Below are 24081 nucleotides of genomic sequence, written 5' to 3'. Positions count from 1 at the left end.
TACACTGTTGGGCTCCGTGAGCTGTTTCCGGAGACTAGCGTCTCAGCCGCTTTCATCTCTTGTCTTCCTGAGGCCTTGACAGAGGACGCAGCTAATAGAAATGGTACATTTTACAGATGCAAGAGGTTGAATTAAGTTTGCATTAGATGAAAGATTTTTATGAGGTGAACGAGAGTGCGTTGTTTGCTTCATGTTCCATTCATAAAAATGTGGTAGATGGTCATAGCTAGAATTCTGTCTCCAAAATCCAACCTTGGCATCTTTTTTTTTTTTTTAGAGGTTTTTGCTATAGGGTGCATACACTCGCCAGACAGAGACAGACAGAGAGACAGAAAGTGAGAAATCACCCCCAGGGGGGATGGCCATGCCACAGTCCCTTCTCCTCCGTTCTCCTCTCGGGATCTTGGGCATGCACGCACACGCGCCTGGCGTGAGTTTAAGCCACCAGGTCCGGGACGCGAACCGCGGTCGACTATGTGAGAGTCCAGTGACATAGCCATTACGCTAACTGCTGGTCCCTACCTTGGCATCTTTTGAAGTATTGTGTACCCTAGAAATTGCATCCCCACACCTCAAGTAGTTTACGTTGAAATATTCAAAGTAAAGGACAGACTTTTTTCCCTCTTCCTTTCTCTTGATTTTCTATACCTTTCATGCTTGTTAACTTTTATATAGTTGGGGTGTAACTTACAACCCTTGTGTTTCCACCCAAGACCATTATAATTTATTTTTATTTCAGAATCAGTTAAATTCTTCCTTTTTTCCCTTTTTTGCATTTGCTTTTTCCTTATATTTTGGTAAAGGAAAGAAAGGGTTACTCAGCTTTTCTAGGGCTCCTCTTCTTTGCTGCTTTTTCCAGTTACGCTGTCCTTCCTGTACACACTCCCCCCTGCTGCTTCACTGCGGAGCGTGTCTTCTCCACGTCCTGCCTTTGCGCCATCCGGCAGGCCTTTTCTGCAGCGTCCTGACGACCCTGCTGTGCGTCGGGTATACCAAGGCAAACACGCCCGGTTGTTCTCCTAAAGCTGATGTGCCTGGAGGCCAGCTGTTGAATCCTAGCTGCTAAGATCGCTGCCTTCCCCCAGTTCTGGCTGTAGATACCTTCTTTGCCTATATCTCTGTACCTGCATTTCTTACATGCCAGCATTTGTGCTTCATTGTTAAAAGTTTCAGACTTCCGGCCACTGTAAGTCCCTCTCATGCCTGTCCACTGATGTGGCTCTGCTTGCCTTTTACCTGCAAGTCTAGGTGATCGTACTCCGAAGAGAGTGTGTGGCTTCTGACTGTTAGGTACCAGCACCTCCATCCATTTCCTCTAAGGTCTCTGCCAGATAAAAGTATACAAATGATTTCCTAATAATGTGGATGCTTTGCTTGTTTTTTGGTTTTATTTCCAACTCAAAAATGAAGGCTCTTCGTGAGATGCAAGCCCTTGGGTTGTTACACTTTCAAGTTCAGCTGACTCAATGAAAATTGTGCAAACCTTTCCTTCTTACAGCATTTTAAGTCTTCCACATCAAGCATCTCCAGTGTCCCGCACCCCAAGCCTTCCTGCTGTAGATACAAGCTACATCAACACCTCCCTCATCCAAGACTACAGGCACCCTTTCCACATGACACCCATGCCTTATGACTTACAAGGTGAGTTGCGGGTTCTTCTGTTGTCACATAGCGTTAGTATTCCTTCAGTCTCTGTGGTCCTCTTCTGGGAGAGTCTAAGGGAGAGTTGAAGATTGGGAGGTCAGAGCTTTGGACCCAGGGGATTAAGATGGTAGTGTGCTGTGCCCGTAAATGCCAGCCCAGCGTTTTACAGCCAGTGGAGACACTAGTGCAGTGGTCCTCGGGCTTCGCGAGCTTCAGAGTACTCGGCAGGTCGTTTTTAGATGACATCCAGCCAGAACTTGAAATTCAGGTGCTCACGAATATTATTTTCCTCCCTGATTCTAGTTGTAATGCAGCTGGCGTTATGGGTTATCGTATCATCTTCAGATAATGCTGAATTGAGACTCTTGAAAGTTTTGCTTTGTTTTTGTTTTGCCTAGTGAGGGTGGGGGCAGGGAGAAAACTCCCCCTCTGGGGATGACCACATTGCAGTCCCTTCTCCACTTTCCCCTCACCCTCACAATTCTGGGCACAAATGCACACATAACCAGCATGTTTTTCAAGCTGCCAGGTCTCGAACTCAAACCATGCAGTTGGCCTTGTGGGATCCAGCCACTTTAACCACCACAACACTGGCTGGCCCACAACTACTCTTAACAGTTTGTTAAGTATCTTTCCTTATCTCTCTCTCTCTCTCTTTTTAAATTTTGCCAGTGGGTCCACGCTCTCATCAGAACGAGATAGAGAAAGAGAACCCCCCATGGGGAATGGTCATGCTACAATCCTATCTCCATTTCTCCCTATTCCAGATTTGTGGTACACACGCACATGCACCCAGTGTGTTTTTCAAGCCACCAGATACAGGACTAGAACCACATAGTTGACCATGTGTAGGGATCTAGCCACTTGAACCACATGCCATGGGCTGGCCCCCATATTTCTTTTGGGCACTTATGAAACATGCTATCATTGTTAAGGAACCACAGTTGACATGTTTTGTAGGCCTGTTCCAGGGCAGATAATGGGTGCATCCCAACATATTCATCTGCTTGTTGCACTTTCCCCGAGTTTAGATGTCCCGATGAGGCATTGTGTACCTGTTGGTGGCACTGTAAGTTGGGCAGTGTGGGCCAACACTGAGTTGGAAGGGACCTGCCTGCAGGGCTGGGCCAGCAGTGACAGCCACCACCCCAGTTCTCAGTACCCCTCAGGGTTCTTCCCTCTTCGTGCACTGCAGGGTCTCTGAGGTCAAGTCTGGTGCGGAGGGTGGCAAGTGTACACGTTTGCGAGAGAAAATCCGCACTGCAGCTTGCTCTAACCTCTTCGAACCTCCAACTTTCTCATCTGCCCAATAAGGCCAGAAGTAATGACATCTCTCGTGAGGTGTTGTGAGGAGTAAGTTAGAGTAGACTGAAGTGTTATTTAAAGAGTCAGTAAGAGCATTCAGGAGAAATGCTAGGCCTGTTTAGGGAACCGGTTTTAGTTCTAATGGGGCAACTGTGGGCCAAGTCTCTCCAGCTGAGTCCTGGGGAGGGCAGATCGTTGCTAAAACTTGGACTTCAGTCTTCCTCAGAGATGGGAGAAAGAAAACTTTCAGTTCAACTCTTCATGTTTAAATAAAATTCCAGATAACATTGTATTGAAGACTGGTATTTGTTTTTGAACCATTGGGGCATTCAAAAGGAGTTTGTTGTTGTTTCTGTTTTTGCTTTTATTATCAAAACTAAAATGCTTTTTTTTCTTCCATAGGATTAGATTTCTTTCCTTTCTTATCAGGAGACAATCAGGTATGTTACTTGAAAAAAATTATGATTGTTTTATTTGTACATGAAAAATATTTAAAATACATGTAGGCAAGAGAAAAAATAAATTTACATGGAAAATTTTGGTTGTTTTAATTGTACATGAAAAATATTTTAAAATATATGTAGGTAATGGGACTGGCAGGTGGTGTGGTGGTTAAGGGTGCTGGACCCTCACACGGGCAACCACAGTTTGAGTCCTGGACCAGCTTGCTTTCTCACTTTCTCTTTCTCTTTCTCTTTCTCTTTCTCTTTCTCTCTCCTTCTCTCTCTCTCTCTCCTTCTCTCTCTCTCTCTCCTTCTCTCTCTCCTTCACTCTCACTCATTCTGTCCCTTTCTGGCCAAATTAAAATAAAGTTCAATAAAAGAATTCTTTCATTCATTCATATATATATATATATATATAATGTATGTATATGTTTTTATATATGTATATGTATATATGTATATATATATATATATATATATACATATACATGTAGGTAAAATAAAAAATAAATTACATGGAAATTTCTTAGTGATCACACCCATCATTGTTATGGTTTAAGAACGTATGTAAAACTCCGTGGTCTCAGTGTGCCTAAGTACAATCATGCGTCACATAACGGCGTTGGGGTCAAAGTGGAGCGTGTACGTGACAGTGGTTGACAATGGTCCCACACAGTCATGACATGGAGCAGTGCCTGCTGCCCACTGTTGTAGTCGTAGTCCACGGGGAGGCAGCGTTTTACCCCACATTTGTGGTCCTGCTGCCCTCAGCAGACCTGCTGCCCTGCCTGTCCCGCCAAGCAGCACAGCACACACAGTAACCTGTAGCTGCTCATACTCTCTGATGGCAGTCAGTGGTGTCAGTGGCTTACGTATTTACTGTGTGGTACCTTTATCGTCACTTTACAGTGTGCCCTGTTTACGGACTGAAAGAAGCGTACTGTAAAACTGCATATGAAAGCCTCGTACTTTCGTCGCCCGCATCTCCTGATGGCATCACTCCCCCTGTGCTTGACTTACTCTCTTGTTTTGTTCGGTGTGGCCTCTGCATGTGCAAAATCCTCTTCTAATGTTACCATAGTAAGAGGCCACATTGAGTGAGGGATCTGAAAACAGGATGAAAAATAATTCAGAACTCTAAGATGAGAGTCAGGGAAGGTTATTGCTTGCCAGTCTGGCATGTCTCACTCTACCACAGCTATGATCTTGAAGAACAGGAACCAGGGCCAGTGGGTGGTATGGTGGTTAAGGCTCTGGATTCCCACATGGTTGACCACAGTTTGAGTCCCAGACCAGGTAGCTTGAAAATTGCACCAGGCACATGTGCATGTGTGCCCAAGATCTCAAGAGGAGAGCAGATTGTGGTGTGCCATCCCCCCCCGGCAGGTGATTTCTCACGTTCTGTCTCTCCGGCAAACACATGTGCCCTACAACAAAAATCTCTCTCAAAAAAAAGAACAAGAACCAAAGTGATGAAACTTTTAAAGAATCTGCATTTCAGAAGGCAGTGAGACAAACAGATTTAAGAAGGGCCAATATCCAATATGGAGAAAGTTCTAATGGCCTGGGTTGATTGCCAGACACCGAAGAATATTCCTCTTGGGACTGCAGAAGTCATGGCTGAAGCAAAGCCTTTGTTCGCAGTGTTGAAGGGGATGGCTGGCGTGGTGTCCAAGCAGAGGTGCTGCTGGGCAGTGGCCAAAGCCGCATGGGAGCCCCAAGTTCAGTTCCCAGCCCAGCCTATATAGGCTGGGTGCAGTGGTGCACGCCTGTGCTTTTAGCTTACTGGGAAGCTGGGGCTAGAGGAGCCAAAGATGGTAAGCCTTCGTCAAAAATGCCTCCCTCTTATCTTCTCCCACAAGCTCATGTGTGTGCATGCTCTCTCTGTACACACAAATGTATCATTTTTTAAAAAAGTTTTTGCCATATGGCATATATGCTCACTGGAGAGAGACAGAGACAATGAGAGGGAAAGTGAGACATCACCCCCAGGGCAGATAGTGATTTTCAAGCTGCCGGGTCTGGGACTGGAACTGCAGTTGGCCACATGGGAGTCTAACACCTTAACCACTATGCCACCAGCTGACTCCCCCCTTAAAAAAAAAAATATAATAAAGTGCTAGCCTCACAGTGCAGCTGTTAAACACCATGCAGAGGAAGTCAGAATCTCCATGTCCAGCTAGGACTTGAGTCCTAGTAGCCTCAGTTTAAAAAGCATGCCTGGGGGACCAGCAGATGGCATAATGGCTGTGTGGTTGGATTCCCACGTAGTTGCCGCAGTTCAAGTCCCAGACCCAATGGCTTAAATTCGTGCTGGGCATATGTGTGTGCATGCCCAAAATCCCGGGAGAAGAAGGGATTGCGGTGTGGCCATCCCCCCCCAGGGGGTGATTTCTTGCTTTCTGTCTCTCTCTCTTTCTGGCAAGTGCACGCACCCTGTAGCAAAACTCTTTAAAAAATCATAATTTAAAAAAAATAAAAAGCGTGCCCCATGAACACACATGCCTAGGACCCTAACAAGATGGAGAGTTGGAAGCTGGGAAGTCATGGTGTGCCCTGCCCTCTTCCTCAGACTCTCCCCTCTGCTCCCTCTGTGTGCGTGTCTCTTGGCATGCACATGCACATGCCCTCTGGCATTTAAAATAAAGGGGGGGCCGGGCTCAACTGTGATGAATTTACCGGGACTTGGGGAGGTTATATTTCTTGTATAATGTGAGTGTTGATGGGGAGACAGCTCAGTTTTTGGAAACTCTAGATAAGCTGATTATGGGGGAATCAGTAATTTACCACCGGAGTAAATCTTCAGTGTGGACAGAACCTTCCCCATTCTGGAGATGGATGCCTGGAAGGACTTTCATCCGTAAGAAGGCCACGTCAGTGCCAGGGCTCAAGGTTTTTAGGGACAGGATAATGATCTTGTTGGGCATACTGTTTGGGTTTCCAGTTGAAACCCTTTATGGTCTGGTGCAGTGAGAACCTCAGGGCCTTCCGTCATGCAGTAAACACACCCTGCCAGTGCACAGTGAAGCAGTGAGTAGCCCTGCAAGGCCCGGGGCACCCTTCTGACTTGCTGTGCCGACAGCAGGTAATGCTGGGAGAATCACCTGCCTTTCAAAGAGCTCATTGCTTCTAATGCTCCTGCACACTTTCCATTTATCAGACCTTCCCAAAGCCAAGGCGCTGTTTCTCCAGATCCCATCTCTTCTCCAACAGTAGATCAGAGAGTTACAGCGGCCCTTAAGGCCTGCTGCCTGAGTACATCTTGCCTATGCTATTGCTGCAACTAAGGGAGATTCTAAGAAGATGCTGGTGCATTCTGGAAGGATTATTACAACATCCATGACCACATCACCAACCCTGGGCTTGGGGTGATGTCACCAGGGTGCGTATAAATGGCTTCTGGAAGAAGACACTCAAGAAGCTCTTCCCTGACTTCAAAGGGTTTGCAAAGGATGAGTGAGTTGCAAAAATTGGCAAGGCTATGGTTGAGATGGCACAGAGCGGCAAGGCTATGGTTGAGATGGCACGGAGCGTTAGTCTGGGTGTGGACGAGGGTGACATTGAGGAGCTCCTGAGGACCTGTAATGACTAGTTGGAACTGGAACCGGAATGCATAACTGAAGAAGGAACTAGACAGAAAGACACTGCAGGAGAAGAAAAAGAAGAAACCCCAGGAAAATTCAGTGGAGGGTTTAGCCAACGCTTTTGCAGACATCAAAAAGAGCTCCTTAAAAAGTTTGAAAACATAGACCTAACACCAAAAAGGTCTTTATTAATAGAGAAGAATGTCCATGATGCATTATCTGCCTATAAGCAAATATATGATTAATTAGAAAAAGGGGAGAAACCAGCTTTGTAGCTGGTGGTTAAAGGAGTTGGATGTCATAAGGCCATGCAGTTCCAGCAGCTTGAAAAACACACTGGGCACATGTATGTGTGCACCTAAAAATCCTGACAGGATGAAGAACTGGAGGAGAAGGGATTATGGCATGGCCGTCCCCCATTGAAGGCACTTTCTCCCTCTCCCTTCCCCCTCCCTCTCGTTTCTCTGTCTCTGAGAAGCACATGCACCTTCTGGCGATTAAAAAGCCAACACAGGATTAAAAAGCCAATACCAGGAACAGTTTCCTCAAACAGCCTGAGGCAGGTCCTTCAGGAGATGTTTCAGGAGAAGGCAGTGTTGCCCGAGCACATTCGTGCCCTGAAGACCTTTCAGCGCCACAGCGTAGAGTGATGGTGGTATTGATGATCCCAACACATGTAGGCCTAGGTTCATGTGTGCGTTTGTGTCTTCTTGATTAACAAAATTTAAAGACTGTATTGGAGGGGGCTAGCGGGAGGCATGGTGGTTGAGGCGCTAGACTTCCATATGGCCAACCACCATTCGCGTCCTGAACCTAGTGGCTTGCTTTTTCTTGTTTTCCCTTTCTCTCTCTCTGTCTCTCTAGTCAAATTAAAAAATAATAGTAATAACACATGGAATTAAATAAATTATTATTTGAAATAAAAACTACCTTGGAAAAACAGTGTATAAAATAAGGATATAAAGAAAATGTTTTGGGACCAGCAGTTGGCGTAATGGCTATGTCACTGGACTCCCATGTAGTCGACCGCAGTTCAAGTCCCGGACCCGGTGGCTTAAACTCACGCCGGACACATGTATGTGCATGCCCAAGATCTCAAGAGGAGAATGGAGAAGGGATTGCGGTGTGGCCATCTCCCCTGGGGGGTGATTTCTTGTTTTCTGTCTCTCTGTCCTTCTCTGTCTTTCTGGTAAGCGCACATGCCCTATAGCAAAAACCTCTCCAAATAAATAAATAAATAAAAATTTTAAAATCTAAAATTTTTTAAAATAATAAAGAAAATGTTTTTATAGAATGTACAGTGTGTTTGTGTGTTTAGCTAAGTGTTATCACAAAGCAATCAAAACTTTTTTTAAGAGGTTTTTGCCTTAGGGCATGTACACTCACTAGAGAGACAGAGACAGTGAGAAAGTGAGAAATCATCCCCCACCCCCCAGGTTAGATGGCCACACTGCAGTCCCTTCCCCTCTGTTCTCCTCTCAGGAACTTGGGCATGCATGCACACATGCCTGGAGTGACTTTCAAGCCACCAGGTATGGGACTCCAGTGGCCTTGTGGAAGTCCAGCGATGGTGTAACCAATAATAACCAATACACCATCTGCTGACCCCGCTTTTTTAATACAGAGATTTTTACTATAGGGCACATTCATTTGCTGAAGAGACAGAGAAACAGGAAGCAAGAAATCACCTCCAAGGGGGCATAGTCACTCGGTAATCCCTTCTCTATTCTTCTCTCAGGATTTAGGGCATGCACACACACCTGGCTTAAATTAAGCTGCCAGGTCCAGGACTTGAACCGTGGTCAACTATGTGGGAGTCCAGTGACATAACCATTACACCAGCTGCTGGTGTCATCTTAAAACATTTTTTTAAAAACTAAAAAGGTTCAGCCAGCAGGCGCGAAGGTGAGTGTGACTGGATCCCACATCACTGACTCTGCTATTCAAGTCCCAGACCCAGCAGCTTGGAAGTCACTGGACACATGTGCTTAAAATCCCAGGAGGAGAATGGAGGAGCAGGGATTACAGCACGGCCACGCCTCCTGGGGGGCGCTTTCTTACTTCCCTCTTTTCGTCTCTTTCCCCGAGCACGTACGGCCTACAGCAAACATTAAAAAAAAAAAAAAAAGTTACAGCAGGCTGAGATTAACTTATTATTGAAGAAAGAAAACCATTTTTGTATAAATTTTGCATAGCCTAAGTATATAGTGTTATGGGACCAGCAAGTGATGTGGAGGTTAAGGCGGCTGGATCCCACATGGCTGACTGCATGGTTTAAGACTCGAACCCAGCAGCTTGAAAATCACACCTGATGGGTGAGCATGCATGCTCAAAATCCTGAGAAGGGAACAGCAGAGAAGGGATTGCAGCGGCACCTTTCTCCCGGGGAGTTATTTCTCTTTCTCTCCAGCAAGTGTACACGCCCTATGGCAGAAATAATTTTTAAACATGTATGTATATATGCAGTGTTGTGAAGTCTCCATAGTATACAGTAATGTCCTTGGCCTTCCCACTCACTCCCCGCTCACTCCCTGCCTCTCCCAGAGTAACTTCGAGTCCTGCAGCCTCCATCTGTGATAAGCGTTGTAAACAGGTGTGCCATTTTTATCTTTGCACCGTATGTTCACCGGACCTTTTCTGTGCCGAGATACACAATGCTTACCGTTGTGTACTGTCACCCGCAGTATCCGGAGCTGTGCCGTGCTGTACAGGTTTGCAGCCTGGGAACAGCGGGCTGTATGTCTCGGTCTGTGTGGCGCACTGGATGTTCACATGCCACTGTCACCTGGTGGTGCATTTCTCAGAAAGTGTCCCCTTCGTTATGCATCTGACAGTGTATAGCAAGAACAGTATTTATCAGTTTCTGACTGTTCTGTGAAAACCCGCGAGCAGTAGTCTTGTTGCTGATGGATTTCTTGGCCAAAGATTGCCTTAAGTGTGAGAGGCAGATCCAGTAGGTGGCATGGTAGTTAAGGCACTGGATGTCCACGTGGCTGACTCCAGTTCGAGTCTTGGACCCGGTGGCTTGAAAACCACACCAGGTGCATGTGCATTCATGCCCAAAATCCTGAGAGGAGAATGGCTGAGAAGGGATTGCAGTGTAGCCGTCCTCCTTGCAGTGATTTCTCACTTTCCCTCTCATTGTCTCGGCCTCCCTCTGGCGAGCACATGTGCCCTATGACAAAACCCTGAAGGAAAAAAAAAAAAAAAAGAAAATACAAAACAAATTACAGCAAGAGGGAGGACCATCTTCCCTGCTGCATCTGAGCGTGGCATCACTGGAAATAGAATGTTGTTTTATTCTGAATGACTAGAAGGCGCAGGTGCTGGGGGCAGGGGGAAGCACACACACCCCCCAGAAGGGCCTGGTCCCTGAATTTGAGCCTTAGCCAGTCGTGTGGGATCTGGCTCGCTCTGCATAGATAGCACCTAACCACTATGCTACAGGGCCAACTCCAGAGACCGAATTTTGATACTTGCTTGCAATATAAATTAAGACCTAAATAAACAAATATTTGAGGTTTTTTTGTTTTGTTTTGTTTTTTAAAGAGAGATTTTTGCTATAGGGTACATGTGCTCACCAGAGACAGAAAGCAAGAAATTCCTGCCAGTGGGCATGGCCATGCCTCATTCAGTTCTGCTCCATTCTCCTCTCAGGATTTTGGGCATGCGTGCACACGCACCTGCCGTGAGTTTTAAGCCACTGGGTCCAGGACTTAAACCGTGGTCGCCTATATGGGAAGCCAGTGACATTTCTTATTCCTATTTCAGATTGAAAAATATCTCTCAAAATCCTCAATCCAGACATTACATAGGCTTTCTGATTTTGCAAAATACCCTAATAGTTCATAAGTACCAGTTACTCAGGATTCCACTGAAGTGAGGAATTTGTCTTCTAGGAAGAGAATGTGTTCGTTTCTGTCGGTGACAGTCTCTCCTGTTTCCCTCCCAAGCATTACAACACTTCCCTGCTTGCTGCGGCGGCAGCCGCCAGGGCCGACGACCCGGAGCTCCTGCACAGTGTCCGACGACCAGGACCTCCTGCACTCGTCTCGGTTTTTCCCATACACCTCCTCCCAGATGTTCCTGGATCAGCTGAGTGCAGGGGGCAGCGCCGCCCTGCCCACCACCAACGGCAGCAGCAGCGGCAGCAGCAGCAGCCTCGTGTCGTCCAGCAGCCTGCGGGAGAGCCACAGCCACACGGCCGCAAACAGGAGCAGCACCGACACGGCCTCCATCTTCGGCATCATCCCAGACATTATCTCCCTGGACTGACCCCTCCTCCCGTCCCCGTCCAGCCCAGAGCACAGGGACTTGGCAGAAAGAGGACTCTGTGCTCTGTTTTACCTTCTTCTGTTCAGAAAAGTACACAAGCGTGTTGTTGTTTTTTTTCCTTTTTTTAGGGAAAAAATTAAAAGAAATGTACAGAGAACAAAACTATATTTTCAGTTTTACTTTTGTATATAAATCTAAGACTGCCTGTCTGATAAAACACTTGTTTAAAAAAAAAAAAAAAGAAAGAAAAGAAAAGAAAAAAAAAAAACAAAAATAAGCACCCACAAACCACCTTCGGTTCATTTTTTCTGGATTCTGAAGATTTTTCATCATTTGTCCTATGGTTTTGGTTTTATTTTATTTCAATGGCATTATTTTATTTGCAATAACAGAAAAGGAATTGCATGTATGAAGTTTTAAATTGTGGGCTTTTCTTTGTTGTGGGGTGAGGGTTGTGGGGGGTTAGTTTGATTTTCATTTTTCTAGAAGTGACAGACTTGGCTTCTGTTTCTGTGTGCGTGCATATTATATCCAGCCTTAAGTTATACATCTCATCTGTCCCACTGCGTTCCCTACGTGTTTGCAGGACATAGCTCGTGGGTGTGTGTGTTCAGTGTATGTGTCCGTGTGTGTTTTTCTACCAATCACTACTGTTCCGAACCTCTCCTCTTGAGTTCGCATTCAGTTATGTATCAGTTGCCTGCTTCTTTCCGAGTGCTTCGAAGGTCTTGAACTCACACGCGAGCATCTTTTTCAATCCTGACTGCATGTTCTCTGCCGTGTTCTCTCTTATTTGCTATATACCCCCTGAAAATATGTCTTCAGAGATGTCAGAGGAAAGCTGTCTGGGTAAGCAGTCGGTTTAGCAGACCTGTGAATAATACACTTTAGTCTAGTTCTTGATTCTAAATCTGGATTGCCAGTATTGTGTATTTAATCCAAGTCTGTGAATACCTGCTTTTTTTGGCCACAGGGTAACACGTTTTCATGTCAGATCTTCATACCAAAGTAGGAGATGAAAATAGCGTAGTGAGCCCTGTTGAGTGTCCTGTGCAGCTGACAAAGGCAAGGGCACATCACCTCCACCAAAAAAAAAAAAAAGGAAAAAAGCTATCCTACAAGTAAATCTGTTTGGGAAATACAGTGCACTGCACACGTCTGTCTGTAGAAGTCTACTTGCTATACAGTTGGAACTCTAATGGGTTCGGTCCTTAGTCATTTTTACTCTGGTCCTGAGTGTGCTTACTTCCTAACTACCTACCTTGTTTACTTTTTCCTTCACCTTCCAACGAGGAGCATGACATAGGGAAGATATTTTTTTTTTAGAATTCACAGATCAGTCGTATCTACTACTCTTATTAGTAATGGCACATGTAAATATATTGAAAACTCTTTCAGGAGATGAGTAAGAATCGAGGGAAGGAAAAGGGGTTCTACTGGTGTTCCAAAAGCTTTATCAAAGAAGTTATGTTCTCAGATGTGAAAAATATTTTTAGGTGATGTGAGTGCAGGTTTAAGAAAAGAAATAAAGGGCATAATATGATTCCCAGTTTTCCAGACTGGATTCTTGTTCATGTCACAACTGTTACTGTTGTCAGAGCTGATGAAGGACCAGCTTTGTGTATAAACTTGCTGTTTTAAATCTCGTGTTGGTAACAGAATGAGCTACTTTAACCCAGGTAGAATTCAAGATGGCTAGATCTTCAGTTGTATGATAAAAATTATGGTTCACATAACTGTGTACAGGCATCTAAAAATAATGTTTTTACAGCAGTCTCTCTGCCACTAAATTGTTGACTTGAATTTTGGAAAACAGAAGTTGGTATTGATATGTATACGTGTGTGTGTCTGTATTTATAAACAAGTGTGTGTGAGTAACACGTGAGCTTCACAGTCTTCCCCTGTGCGTGTGTATTCCACACATACATGGCTGAGTTATTATAGTCATTAAACGACTTGCGATTTTACAAAATCCAAAACAGATTGTCAGTTAAGACAGACAATAGTCCAGTTTGTGAGTGAGTCGGGTGTTACAGTGGTTAGACACTAAGGGCCCATTGCCTGTTATTTCAGGCGGATTTCTAACAATGCCACAATTTGTGTCTGAATTTGGCTTGGGATAGAAATTAGACTCATGGGCAGTTGTTTCTGGTTCTCTGGCTATATGTGACAGAGGGAGACGCGTTTCTATTAATTCGGCTACCTGAAGTAAAGCGGGCACTCCCTTTATTCCTGGTTCGTTTTTGCTCTTGTCGTCATCTCAAAGTTGTGGTCAGTAACTGTGTGTGATGCTGAATTACAAGCTCCGAGCAATCCAGTTGGAAACCTGTTCCCCTACTTTCTTGAGCTCACTTTTGCAGAGGATGAATTGCCCTCGGTGTCCTGCATTCCGCCAGCCCACGGGGAGAACAGGTAGTAGGACAAACAGCTGCGGGTCTGGCTGTGGTCACGCCGCCCCTGGAGAAAGTAACTGGCTGCTCGGCAGCCTTCTCGGCAGCCTTCTCGTTTGAGTCATTCCCTCGGAGGAGCGCGTTTCCCTCCATTGTCGGCTGTGCACGGTAGCCCGGTAAGCAGTCGCCGTCACGCTGCGGGCCTCCTGGGCGGGTCCGGCGGGCTCTGGTGATCTGAAATGGTTAGCAGGCTCGTGCACGCCGTCCGTAACTCCAGAGTTTGCAACTGCATAGTGTCGCTTCGTCTGTCCTTTCATTCACCCTCACTCCCCACCCATGCCGGCATTGTCGTGCCCGTCTGGGGACGAAACGCAGCTCTCAGAGTCTTCAGGCCGGTTGCCACCACCCCCTTGCCTTGGTCTTCCCTAACGGGTGTGCCTGCGTGTGTGTTTCTGTGCAGTGTGTGTGTGTGTCCGTGTGCACACATTTGATAAAATAGCTGTTTGGCTAGCAGGGTTGAAGTCGCTTTTAATTCCTTTGTGGGCATTATTGGACACATCTTTAAAGAAAAAAAAAAGAACCTTAACCATGTCATGCTTGGTTGACTAATTTATTTTGAGCATTAACATTTTTCTATTACTAATTTAGACATGTTCACAATTTTACGTCATTAGGAAAGACTGACTTAAGCTTCTGAAAGATGTGATTTCTTGGCAGAGTTTCCTCAGAGCCAAATGTCTGAAGTTGAGGGAAGATATATCCCAATTGTAAATTACTAAATGTGGGAAGAGCATTGTTTTCTAAACTTAAGACAAAACTTTCAAGAGCTTCAGGACTTTTTAAAGCACATTCGAGATTGTTTTCGTAAGGATGTTGTTTTATCGATCCATGCTGAATTCTGTTTTTTAATTCAACACAAAGCTTAGATTTCAGAAAGGGGGGAAGCATAGCAGGTGGTCTGAGTGTGCTGCTGCTGTCCAACAGGGGGAAATGTATATAAACAGATATATAAAAGTTACCATCAACTCCATGAACCTAAATCTGTGATTCATTGCCTTAAAACTTTCTCTCTTAGGATTTCCATACCGCATGCCAAACCAGTAAAATGGCTTTTAAAAATGTATAGTAGACCAATGTCAGTTTGTATAAAAGTACCAAGTGAAAATATTTATTACATGCATTGGAGAAAAATTGTTTACCTATTGAATGTTACCTGTTTATGTAGAGCTCTTTAGATGTAATAAAAGAAAAGCCTTCAGTTAATTTGTCTTCCGTAAAGTGATACTGCTGCATCACAGGAAGGGGAGGACAGTCCCCAGAGAAAAGCGATGGGATGGTGCGTGGTGCCTCCCACACCCTGGGGACTTCTCTTGCAGCATGCTTTGAGGGAAGTTGCCCGCTGGAAGCCACCCTGTCCCTCTCTTGCTGACTGAGAGCTTCGTGGCCTTCCCCATAAATAACACTAGGTGCTGGGGACACCAAGTGAATGTCAGGAATGAGCGGGGACCTGGACGGGGGGGGGGGGGGGTGTCCGTCAGAACAGTCTCCGTCCGAGACTCCAGCCCTGAACACTTAGCTGGGAACAGGGAGTCTGCGAAAGGGAGCCCTTGGTACAGATGACCGGTCCACTCCAGCCGTGTGTTTCTGGCAAGCTGTCCCTCGGGGTGCCCTTAAGCAAATGAGGTTCCTAAGACTTGCTTTAAGGTCATACTGGGACTTGGGACCAGGATGTGGCATGGAGGTGAAGGTGCTAGATCCCTCATGGCCAACTGCGCAGTTTGGTCCTAGACTGGCACTTGTGTGCCCGCCCAGAGAAGGGGTTGCGGCGTGGCCATCCTGCCACGGGGAGTGGCTTCCCTCTCTCTCTCTGTACCCTATGGCAAAAATCTTAGAAACATACTGGGGCCATGTAGTGCTAAGTACATAAAAATGCTTCGAGGGGGGCCAGCAGTTGGTGTGGTTAAGGGCGCTGGACTCCCACATGGCCAACTGCAGTTCGAGTCCTGGACCTGGTGACTTGCTTTCTCACTTTCCCTCTCTGTTTCTCATTCTGTCCTTCTCTGGTCAAAATTAAAGGGACCAGCAGTTAGCGTAATGGCTGTGTCGCTGGGCTTCCACGTAGGTGACCACGGTTCGAGTCCCAGACCCAGTGACTTAAACTCACTCAGGGCACGTGTGCATGTGTGCCCAAGATCCCGAGAGGAGAATGGAAGAGAAGGGACTGCGGCGAGGCCATCTCCCCTGGGGGGTGATTTCTCACTTTCTGTCTGTCTCTCTCTGGCGAGCGCACATGCCCTATAGCAAAAACCTCTCCAAAAAAATAAAAATAAAAAGTTAAAGTTAAATAATTATTTAAAACAAACAAACAAGCAAACACTTTGAGGGAAAGTGCCATCATTTCCCCTCTCTGCCCGGAACTTCTGTCCCGCCCAAGTCCTCGGTGTCTACCTGCTAACACTCTCCAGGTGGGCTGTGCGGGATTTGCCTCCAACGTCCGTGACTAGAGGTGAACAGATGTGGGTGCAGGGCCCCGGAGCCTTCCTGAGAGAGCGGCCATGTCTGGGGGAGCCGAGGGCTCGCTGCCCCTCAGTGTGCTTCACACCTAGGTGACCCCGGTTCCCCGAGCAGCCCCAATACCTCCGCATTCCTCTTGAGTGTCTTAGGGTCCCCAGATCGTGTCAGCCTCAGACCTTGCAAGAGACCTGGGCCCACCCCTGCTGTGTGGACCCCAGCTCCCCAGCCAGATGGTCACATTGCCACCTAGTGGGTGTTTGGCCACTGCCTGCCTCTCACCACCCGCACCCGAAAGTCCCTCTCCGTGGCTCCTGGGAGTGCCTGCTTAGCCCCTCCGTGGCTGCCACACCACTGGAAACTGAGCGCCTCCCTTCCCAAGACCTCCACTTGACCCGAGGCCACACGGCATCAGAGGCAGCTGTAGGACTGCGGCCTAGGTCCCCCGTGGCTTCCCCAGTGCCTGGCCACAGTAAGATTCGTGTCTTGTGTTAACCTCCCAAGAGATACAACCTTTCTTGATCCGGATGGCCTCTGGCACCACTAGTCAACGCCACGGCCCAGAAAGGCCAATCCGGGTACGTAGAAAGATAAGGACCTTCCCATTTAGACTTCTGCACTCCCCCCACCCTGCCCCCAACCCCATCCAACACCGCTGGTGACAGGTCCACAGACCCGATGGAGTGCTTGGGCACCCTGATGCAGGTGGCACCAGGCAGTGTCCAAGCCTGGAGACCAGGAAGGACCAGTATGCTTTCTGTGGTTTTCCAGGGCTCCTACCTCCTGGCCTTGTCTGGTTCTTTGGGGGTTTTTTGTTTTTGTTTTTTTTGTTTTTTGTTTTGATAGATTTGATTACAGGGCATGTGCACTCAGCAGAGAGAGAACGAGAAATTCCCCACGGGGTGATGGCCGCACCACAGTCCCTTCTCCCGAGAGTTTGGGTTTGCATGCACATGTGCCTGGCATGTTTTTCAGGCAGTAGGACTGGGACCGACCTGCGGAGTTGTCGTGTGCAGTCCAGTGCCTTAACACTGCGCCCCCGGCTGGCTTGGCCTACCTCCCCTCCTTAGCCTCCACTAGTGAGGAGGTACCTTAATGTCCTGAGGCGTCTGGGCTGCTTGAGCAGACTGTCCTGCTGCCCGGACTCTGCCTGGTGAGAGCCTGGGCTGAGCATTCTGGCGGGAGTGTCGGGAAGGGCCGTCCCAGCTCTGCAAGGCCTCGGGGTGCACCTGGTCACACCCTCCGGTCCCCTTTCGGGTGAGTCCCGTTGGTGTGGGCCTTGCTGTTGCTGCCTCATTTAAACACGAGCGAGTTTTCATGTTCTAGGAGGAGGAGTGGTAGGAGCCTGAACTATGTCCCCTAGGTGGAAACAAGAATTTGTCAGTGGACCTGTGCTGCTGCTGTAAGAAGTGTTACCATCAGGGCCAGCAGATGGCCTGATGGTTATATCGCTGGACTCCCATGTAGTCGACTGAGGTTCAAGTCCCAGACCCAGAGTCTTGAAACTCATGCTGGGCGCGTGTGTGCATGTGTGCCCAAAATCCCAAGAGAAGAATGGAAGAGAAGAGACTACAGTGTGGCCATTCCCCCCAGGGGGTAATATCTCACTTTCCCTCTCACTGTCTCTGATCCCCCCACCTCCCCAACCCCCATGAGCACATGTACCCTAAGGCAAAAGCCTCTTTAAAGACAGCGTTGACATCACTGTTTTCCCTCGCACTCCTGCTAGTTCTCAGCACCAGCTTACGCTCAGAGACGAGACGCGGAAGATGATCCCAGCACCCAGATATACAGAACGTAGTCTGTGTAGATGGCTCGTTTTAGAAGCACTTCCTCGTAGCTCAGGAGCCCACACGCTCACAGTGGGTGGTTGCCTCAAGTCCCGCTCTGGCAGCAGCAGGGCCCAGCTGTAGTGAGGCTTGCCCAAAGCCACACAGCTGGGAGGTGGCAGAGCCAGGACTAGAACCCAGAGCTGCCCAGACCATGGGCTCTTCACGATGAAAAGCCTGGAGCAATGGGAGTGACGAACAGCAATACCGACCTTTTATTAAAGACACGCTGAGACGGGCGGGGTCATTTATTACTGTGGCTGTGGCCTCTGCTACCGCCCGCAGTGCTGTCCCACTCCCTAGGGGAAAGGGACACTGCCATTACAGTCGCGGCGTCGGAGCGCACCCTCTTCAGTACTCCTGCACAGGGAGGGTGACCCTGTCGATGAAGTCATCGTACTGCACTCGGCCGTCCGCGTCGACCTGGGCCTCCCTGAAGAGGTCGTCCACTGCAAGGAATCAGTCACGTGTCAGATGGGCTTTTGTGTTAACTTACAGGACGCCTCCCGGGGGCCTGGGGCTCCCCAGAGGGCTTCCCTGCGTGGCCAACTGTTCCCACAGTCCAGAGAGTGAACGGGAGCACAGAAAGGGCCAACCTGGCTTTCTGCAGGGGCCGGCGAGGGGAGCGGGTGCCGGCGGGGATTCAGCCTGTAAAGCCACCTTGTGGCTTTCTCCTTTTTCTCCTTTGAAGAAGGTAACCCGTGCGCCTACCCGCAGAAGCCTCTGGCCCAATTCATCCTCCACGCTTACGTGTTCCAGGAGGACCCTACAGGTCTGGATGCCGCGGTCCACCCGCAGGGCCTCGGTCAGCCAGGACATGGGCACACGCGTGCCTGTGTGCTCGGGTCTCCGGATGTGAACCCAGAACCTTCCTATGTGGCTCAGCCTTGAGGGCTGTGTCTCAGGGCTGCCTCGCCAGCCTGCCCACCCTGCCCTGGACCTCCACCTTCCACGGCACCCCGCCCAGCACAGCAGACACCCTCCGCAGCTGGGTGGCCCCAGGCCTTGGCCTGGCCTGCCCTGCCCGCCTTTTCCAGATGGGCCTTCCTCACGCCCATCCTTCCTCACCACCCTGCCTCTCCCGCCCAGGGAGCACTTGGTGGTGCCTGCTACCATCACCTCTATAAAAAAAAGTGTTTGGGGGCTGGGGGTATTTCGGGAGAAAAATAAATCCAACTGTGCCTAAAGCTCAGAGCAGACAAGCTGCCATTGCTCTCCGGTGCTGCTCTAAACCCACTTCACTTGCTGGTGGCTTCTGGCTGGGAAAGTACAAGCGTGTCCGGGCGCCGGCACCGCGTGGGGGCCTCGTCAGCTCACACTTCTCTACAGCGGCCTCTGAGGCCACCTTAGCGCTGGCTCTTCCCACCCTCCTTAGCCTCCTGCAAAACCCATCTCGCTGTCCTATGGCATTTTCCCAGGACCCAGACACCCTCCACCCAGAACTCGGAGCAGTTAGGAAACACCCTGCAGGGGCCAGCAGGTGGCGTGGTGGTTAAGGTGGCTAGACTCCCACATGGCTGACCATGGTTTGAGGCCTGGACCTGGCAGCTTGTTTTCTCACTTTCCTTCTCTCTCATTGTCTCTCTCTTGTCAATCTCCAAAAAAAAAAAAAAAATTAAAAAACAAAATGATGACAATAAAATAATTCTAAAAAAAAAAAAAAAAAAAGAAGAAGAAAATACTCTGTGATTCCCTGATTAGCCACTCTCCTTGAAAGTATAGTTACATGCTCCGAGCCAAAGCTCATGGCAGCCCTGGGTATTTCAGGATGTGGAGGAGACTGCGATTTGTCTCATTCAGGGAGAAGCTTCTGCCCATCAGCCATCAGGTTAGGCCCACCCCAGCGGACAGGCCCATGGCAGCTCCTGCCTGGAAGAAGGCAGTGCTTCGCAGCAGGTGCCGGAGCCTGAGGGCTTCTGGGTAGAATGGCCATTCTTTCAGTACCACTTTGAAGACCCTAAAAACTGGGGTACTGAAGTTAGCCTGTGGCCAGCCTTGGAGGGGAGGCCTCCCCGCAGCCTCCTCCAGCAGCTCGGAGGATGCTCTGACAGCACTGCTCATGAGCGTCCGACTTCCCAGGGCCAAGGACTCCGACCCGTCCTTCCCTGTCACACAGCAGGCAGGACGGGACTAGTCTGCCTGCCCGTCTGGGACACGCGTCCAGTCTCCCTGAGCTACTCGAGGCCGGTCAAACCGATGGGGGAGCCTGTGTGAGTCTGGGGGCTCAGGGCTGCCTGGGACAGGTCCAGTGAATACCAGCAGGAAGGCCCACGGCCCTCCTCGCCAACACCCCTGGGGCCAGTCAGGGCCTGAGGGGGGAGGACGGCCATGCTCTCCCCTGTTCACACGAAGACGGCCACCCGAGAGGCCAGGTCGTCAGCGTGACCGTGCCGCCGGAGATCGGGGTGCTGGGTCTGCCTGCCCAGCACTAGTGTTCAGCGCTCTGCACCGGCCCGAGCGGACCGGCTTACAGCACGTTAGCGCTGAGGGGCCTGGGGGTCGCCCACTGCAACCCCATTCCAGCGAGGAAGCTGAGCAGAGCATCCGGATGGGGAGGCTGAGACCTCCTCCCAGGGCCCTGGGAAGAGGGGAAGCCAAGACTCAAACCACAACCGGAAACCCCTCTGGTGGCCGCTCTGAAGGGCCGTGCTCACCCAAGTCTTTCTATGCATGCCCTTGTGGCCCACCTGGCCCCCCCCAACCTGACCCCGACATGCTGGGCTGTCTGGGCAGAAACCCCAGCCTGTGAGTGGCTGACGTGGACCCCAAAACCGGTGCCTGCTAGGGCTGACCCATGGGGCTGCGAGTGGCTCAGCCCTGGCTGCCCTTCACAGCATTCATGGCCTTTTCCAGGCCCCCCTACTCGCCCCATCCTGCTCTGAGGCAGAGGCGGCTGGGCTGCTGGCAGCAAAAGCCCCCCGTGGGGGTTTGGTGCCCAGGGGCTCATCTTCAGCTCTTCCTGCAGAGGCCCTGGAGCCCCCTTCTGAAGAGCTCTTAGAGCTGCCTGAGTGATGCAGGGAGTGAACATCGGCAGCCACCTCCGCCTTCTGTAGACTGCAGCGAGGGGAGTGCCACGGATGGGGTGCATGAGCATGCGTGTGCGTGTACATGTGCGCATGCGTGTATGCAACAGACCTGCACTCGAGAGCTGCTCACGCCGCCTGGTCCTCTGCCAGTACAGGGCCACACGAGCTCAGGGGTGCCATCACGTTAAACTGAGGCCCACCGTGAAAGCGTTGACACGGGGCCCCAGCTGGCCCAGAGCCCCAGTGCCCAGCTGGTGGGCTCTGGCTGCCCTTCCGGCTGCCGCCCCTTCCCCACCTCCAGGCCTTGGTTCTGCCGAGCGCCAGGTGCCAGGTCTTCTGGGGCGTGCCCCCTACATCCGTTCCCAGCCCTCCCCAGCTGCTGGGAGAAGGGCCCCAGGCATCACCTTCCTTGTGGGTGAGCTTCTCCCCCAGCCTGGTGAGTTTGGACCGCAGCTCCGACGCCATGATGTACCCTTTCTTCTCCTTGTCGGCCATCAACATGGCCAGCAGGATCTCCTTCTTGGGGTCCTCTTGCTTTATCTGCGTGTGCATCACGGTCAGGAACGTGGAGAAATCCAGCTCCCCGCTGCTGTCTAGGAACCCAAGCACAGCGGGGTGAGCAGGGCGGAGGGGGCCTCCGGGCCGCCTGATGGGAGCGTCACCGCGGAGACAGCCATCCGGAAGGCTACGGCCCACCCTTCTGCAGAGCGCACCCTGGGCCACTGGGCTCGGCCCGCCTCAGCGACCGTGCTTGCGAAGGTCGCCCCGCTTTGCCTACGAAGGAGGCCGAAGCTGGGTGAGGAGTCTTGTCATGGAGTGGCCGCAGGCCCCGGGGTGGAGTGGCAGCTTCTCCGCTCCCTCCACCCTGCACTGGGGGAAGGCCAGCCGTGTCCCCACCCCCTGGTGGCCTCCACCTCCTCTCCCCCACACCTCCCCAGGCATGCCAGGACATCGGAACTTCCCCTGGCTATAACGGCTGTGTAGAGGAGCAGACGCCAAGGAAACTCCCCGTGGAGCCAGAGTCAGGGGCCCTCGGGTGTTGGACCCCATCACCATGTCACTGGGCTCCGGCCCGGCCTCCCCAGGAGCGGCTCCCAGCGCGGCTGTAACATGCTGTCGGACACCAGCCATCGGACACCCGTCGGCCGGCGCGGAGACTGCGGAGCAGCCCGGGCTGCAGTCAGGCCCCCCTCCAGACTACCCCCTTCCTCTGGGCCGGGCCCCCACCCGAGTGGCCAGCCCCAGTGCAGACAGCCACGGCCCCTGAGAACACAACTTCTTTTACCCCTTAAGCCCCAGAAACCCCACAAAACTCCTTTGCTTCTGATGGAAAAAGCCCTGTATGTTCCCACTGTTGAAAATACAGGAAATGATAAAAGGAAATAAAAACACCCATAATCCATCAGCCGAGGGGCCCAGCCACTCCCCGACACTTGGGGCGGGTTGTGGGGACGAAGGTTCCTTCCAGGCTTTTTTCTACAGTAGCGCACGGTTCTCAGGTCAGTCTCTGGAGTCAGCAGAACTGGGTTCTAAGCCTGCTTCCTCCATTGGCTCATGACTCAGGTCGCTCCTGCAGGGCCGACCCTCGCCCCTCACCCCTCACCCCTTACCGTAAGGGGACTAGGACGGGGCCAGGGCCTGGGGACGGGGCACACAGCCACGGCCAACTCAGCAGGGACCACACGGGGCCGCGTTCCCCTGGGGTGGCCATGACCTGTTCACATGCCTGTGTCCCCAGGCCCTGGAGGGGGGGGGGCGGTGTCACCGGCTGCTGTGAGGACTTATGAGGACGCCCAGGTGGCTAGGGGCTGCCACGCCTCCCCGTGAGCTCTCCCTGCCCCACTCTAGGGCACACAGCCACGGCCAACTCAGCAGGGACCACACGGGGCCGCGTTCCCCTGGGGTGGCCATGACCTGTTCACATGCCTGTGTCCCCAGGCCCTGGAGGGGGGGGGGCGGTGTCACCGGCTGCTGTGAGGACTTATGAGGACGCCCAGGTGGCTAGGGGCTGCCACGCCTCCCCGTGAGCTCTCCCTGCCCCACTCTAGAGTGGTGAGCTCTCCGCACCCCTGCCCACGCTGCCCTCGGCCCCACGCCCACCGAGCTGGCTCACCGATCCCGTGGGTCTGCAGGTGCCGCTGCACCTCCCCTGGCGTCGGGCTAGCCCCCAGGCACCTCATGGCCACCAGGAGGTCGCAGGCTTTCATCCGCCCCCTCTGCTGCTTGTCGTAGAGTGAGAAGCATTCTTTGTACTCTGTGGGCCCAGAGAAGTCAGCAGTCATCCCTCTCCCCACTGCCCTTCCTTCTGTCCCTGCAGCCCCCTCTCTTCCCCTTCCTTCTGCCCACACCCTCCTTCCTCCTCCCCTCCCGGGGTTGCCAGGTCCCCCGTTAGGAAGTACAGAACGGCAGGTGGCCCCGAGTTCAGGCAACGAGGAGTGCCCGTCCAGTCTAAGGATATCCCAGCTTTTGCATGGGGCACCCTTACACCAACGTGGTTATTGTCTGAATTCGAACCTACCTGGGTGTCCGGCATTTTACCTGGCGACCCTGACCCCTTCCAATTGGGGCCTTCCTTCTCCACCCTTGCTGTGCTCCTTCTGCCCCCCGGGAGAGCCCTGTGTACAGCTTCTCGGGGACATGGTGGGGTAGTCCCGTCTCTGAGTTTCTGTAAGGGTGAGCCCCCTCCAGAAGGCCTGGCCGGGAGCACCCCTCCTCTGCTGCTCTGTGTCGCGGTTGCTGCAGTGACTGGGACAGTCCTGAGCCCACTGCCCAGCCGGCTCCGGGCTGCTGTGCTCTCGCCGTCCTCTGGGGAGGTTCAGCCCTCGAAGACTGGGTGCTCCCAGGGTCTGAGGGACACTCGGTACTCTTGGCCTGAGTGGCTACCAGGACTAAGGCTCCTAGAAACCCACATCCTGCAGGAACGCCAGGGGTTGGGACAGGTGCCAGGGCCCCCCACTGAGATTCGGATGAGGGTGGGCATGAGGTGGTTGCCAGCAGGGCCCGCGACCCTTCTCCTTGCCGTTTGCCTCCACGAGAGGCTACCGAGGCGACAGTGGGGGCCCAGCTGTCCTGGC

The 24081-nt window shown here is 51.0% G+C and overlaps 2 protein-coding genes and 1 long non-coding RNA gene across 3 annotated transcripts in view; 1 reads left to right on the top strand and 2 right to left on the bottom strand.

Moving 5' to 3' along the window:
* PIAS1 (protein inhibitor of activated STAT 1) overlaps positions 1 to 14899 on the top strand; it is a 157804-nt gene extending 142905 nt beyond the window's left edge. Inside the window, 4 exon segments of the mRNA XM_006153472.3 lie at positions 1499 to 1641; positions 3352 to 3389; positions 10930 to 10995; positions 10997 to 14899. Coding sequence (XP_006153534.1) covers positions 1499 to 1641; positions 3352 to 3389; positions 10930 to 10995; positions 10997 to 11251 — 502 coding nt within the window. The 3' untranslated portion in view covers positions 11252 to 14899.
* Positions 478 to 4672, bottom strand: LOC102468487 (uncharacterized). Its single transcript, XR_001370743.2, has 3 exons — positions 4413 to 4672; positions 1639 to 1715; positions 478 to 1324 (listed from the first exon to the last, which is right to left on the bottom strand). It is a non-coding gene; the product is annotated as an uncharacterized LOC102468487 (long non-coding RNA).
* Positions 14900 to 18310: 3411 nt separating the features above from the next.
* Positions 18311 to 24081, bottom strand: part of CALML4 (calmodulin like 4) — a 10848-nt gene continuing 5077 nt past the window's right edge. Inside the window, exons 4-6 of the mRNA XM_014589741.2 lie at positions 23121 to 23261; positions 21412 to 21600; positions 18311 to 18430 (exon numbers count right to left, since the gene is read on the bottom strand). Of these exons, the coding sequence (XP_014445227.2) occupies positions 18333 to 18430; positions 21412 to 21600; positions 23121 to 23261 (428 nt within the window). The 3' untranslated portion in view covers positions 18311 to 18332. The remainder of the gene's footprint in view (positions 18431 to 21411; positions 21601 to 23120; positions 23262 to 24081) is intronic.

This window comes from Tupaia chinensis, unplaced genomic scaffold (assembly GCF_000334495.1).
Source record: "Tupaia chinensis unplaced genomic scaffold, TupChi_1.0 Scaffold000377_2, whole genome shotgun sequence".
Lineage (NCBI taxonomy): Eukaryota > Metazoa > Chordata > Mammalia > Scandentia > Tupaiidae > Tupaia > Tupaia belangeri.
This window is presented reverse-complemented; position numbering and strand designations above follow the sequence as displayed.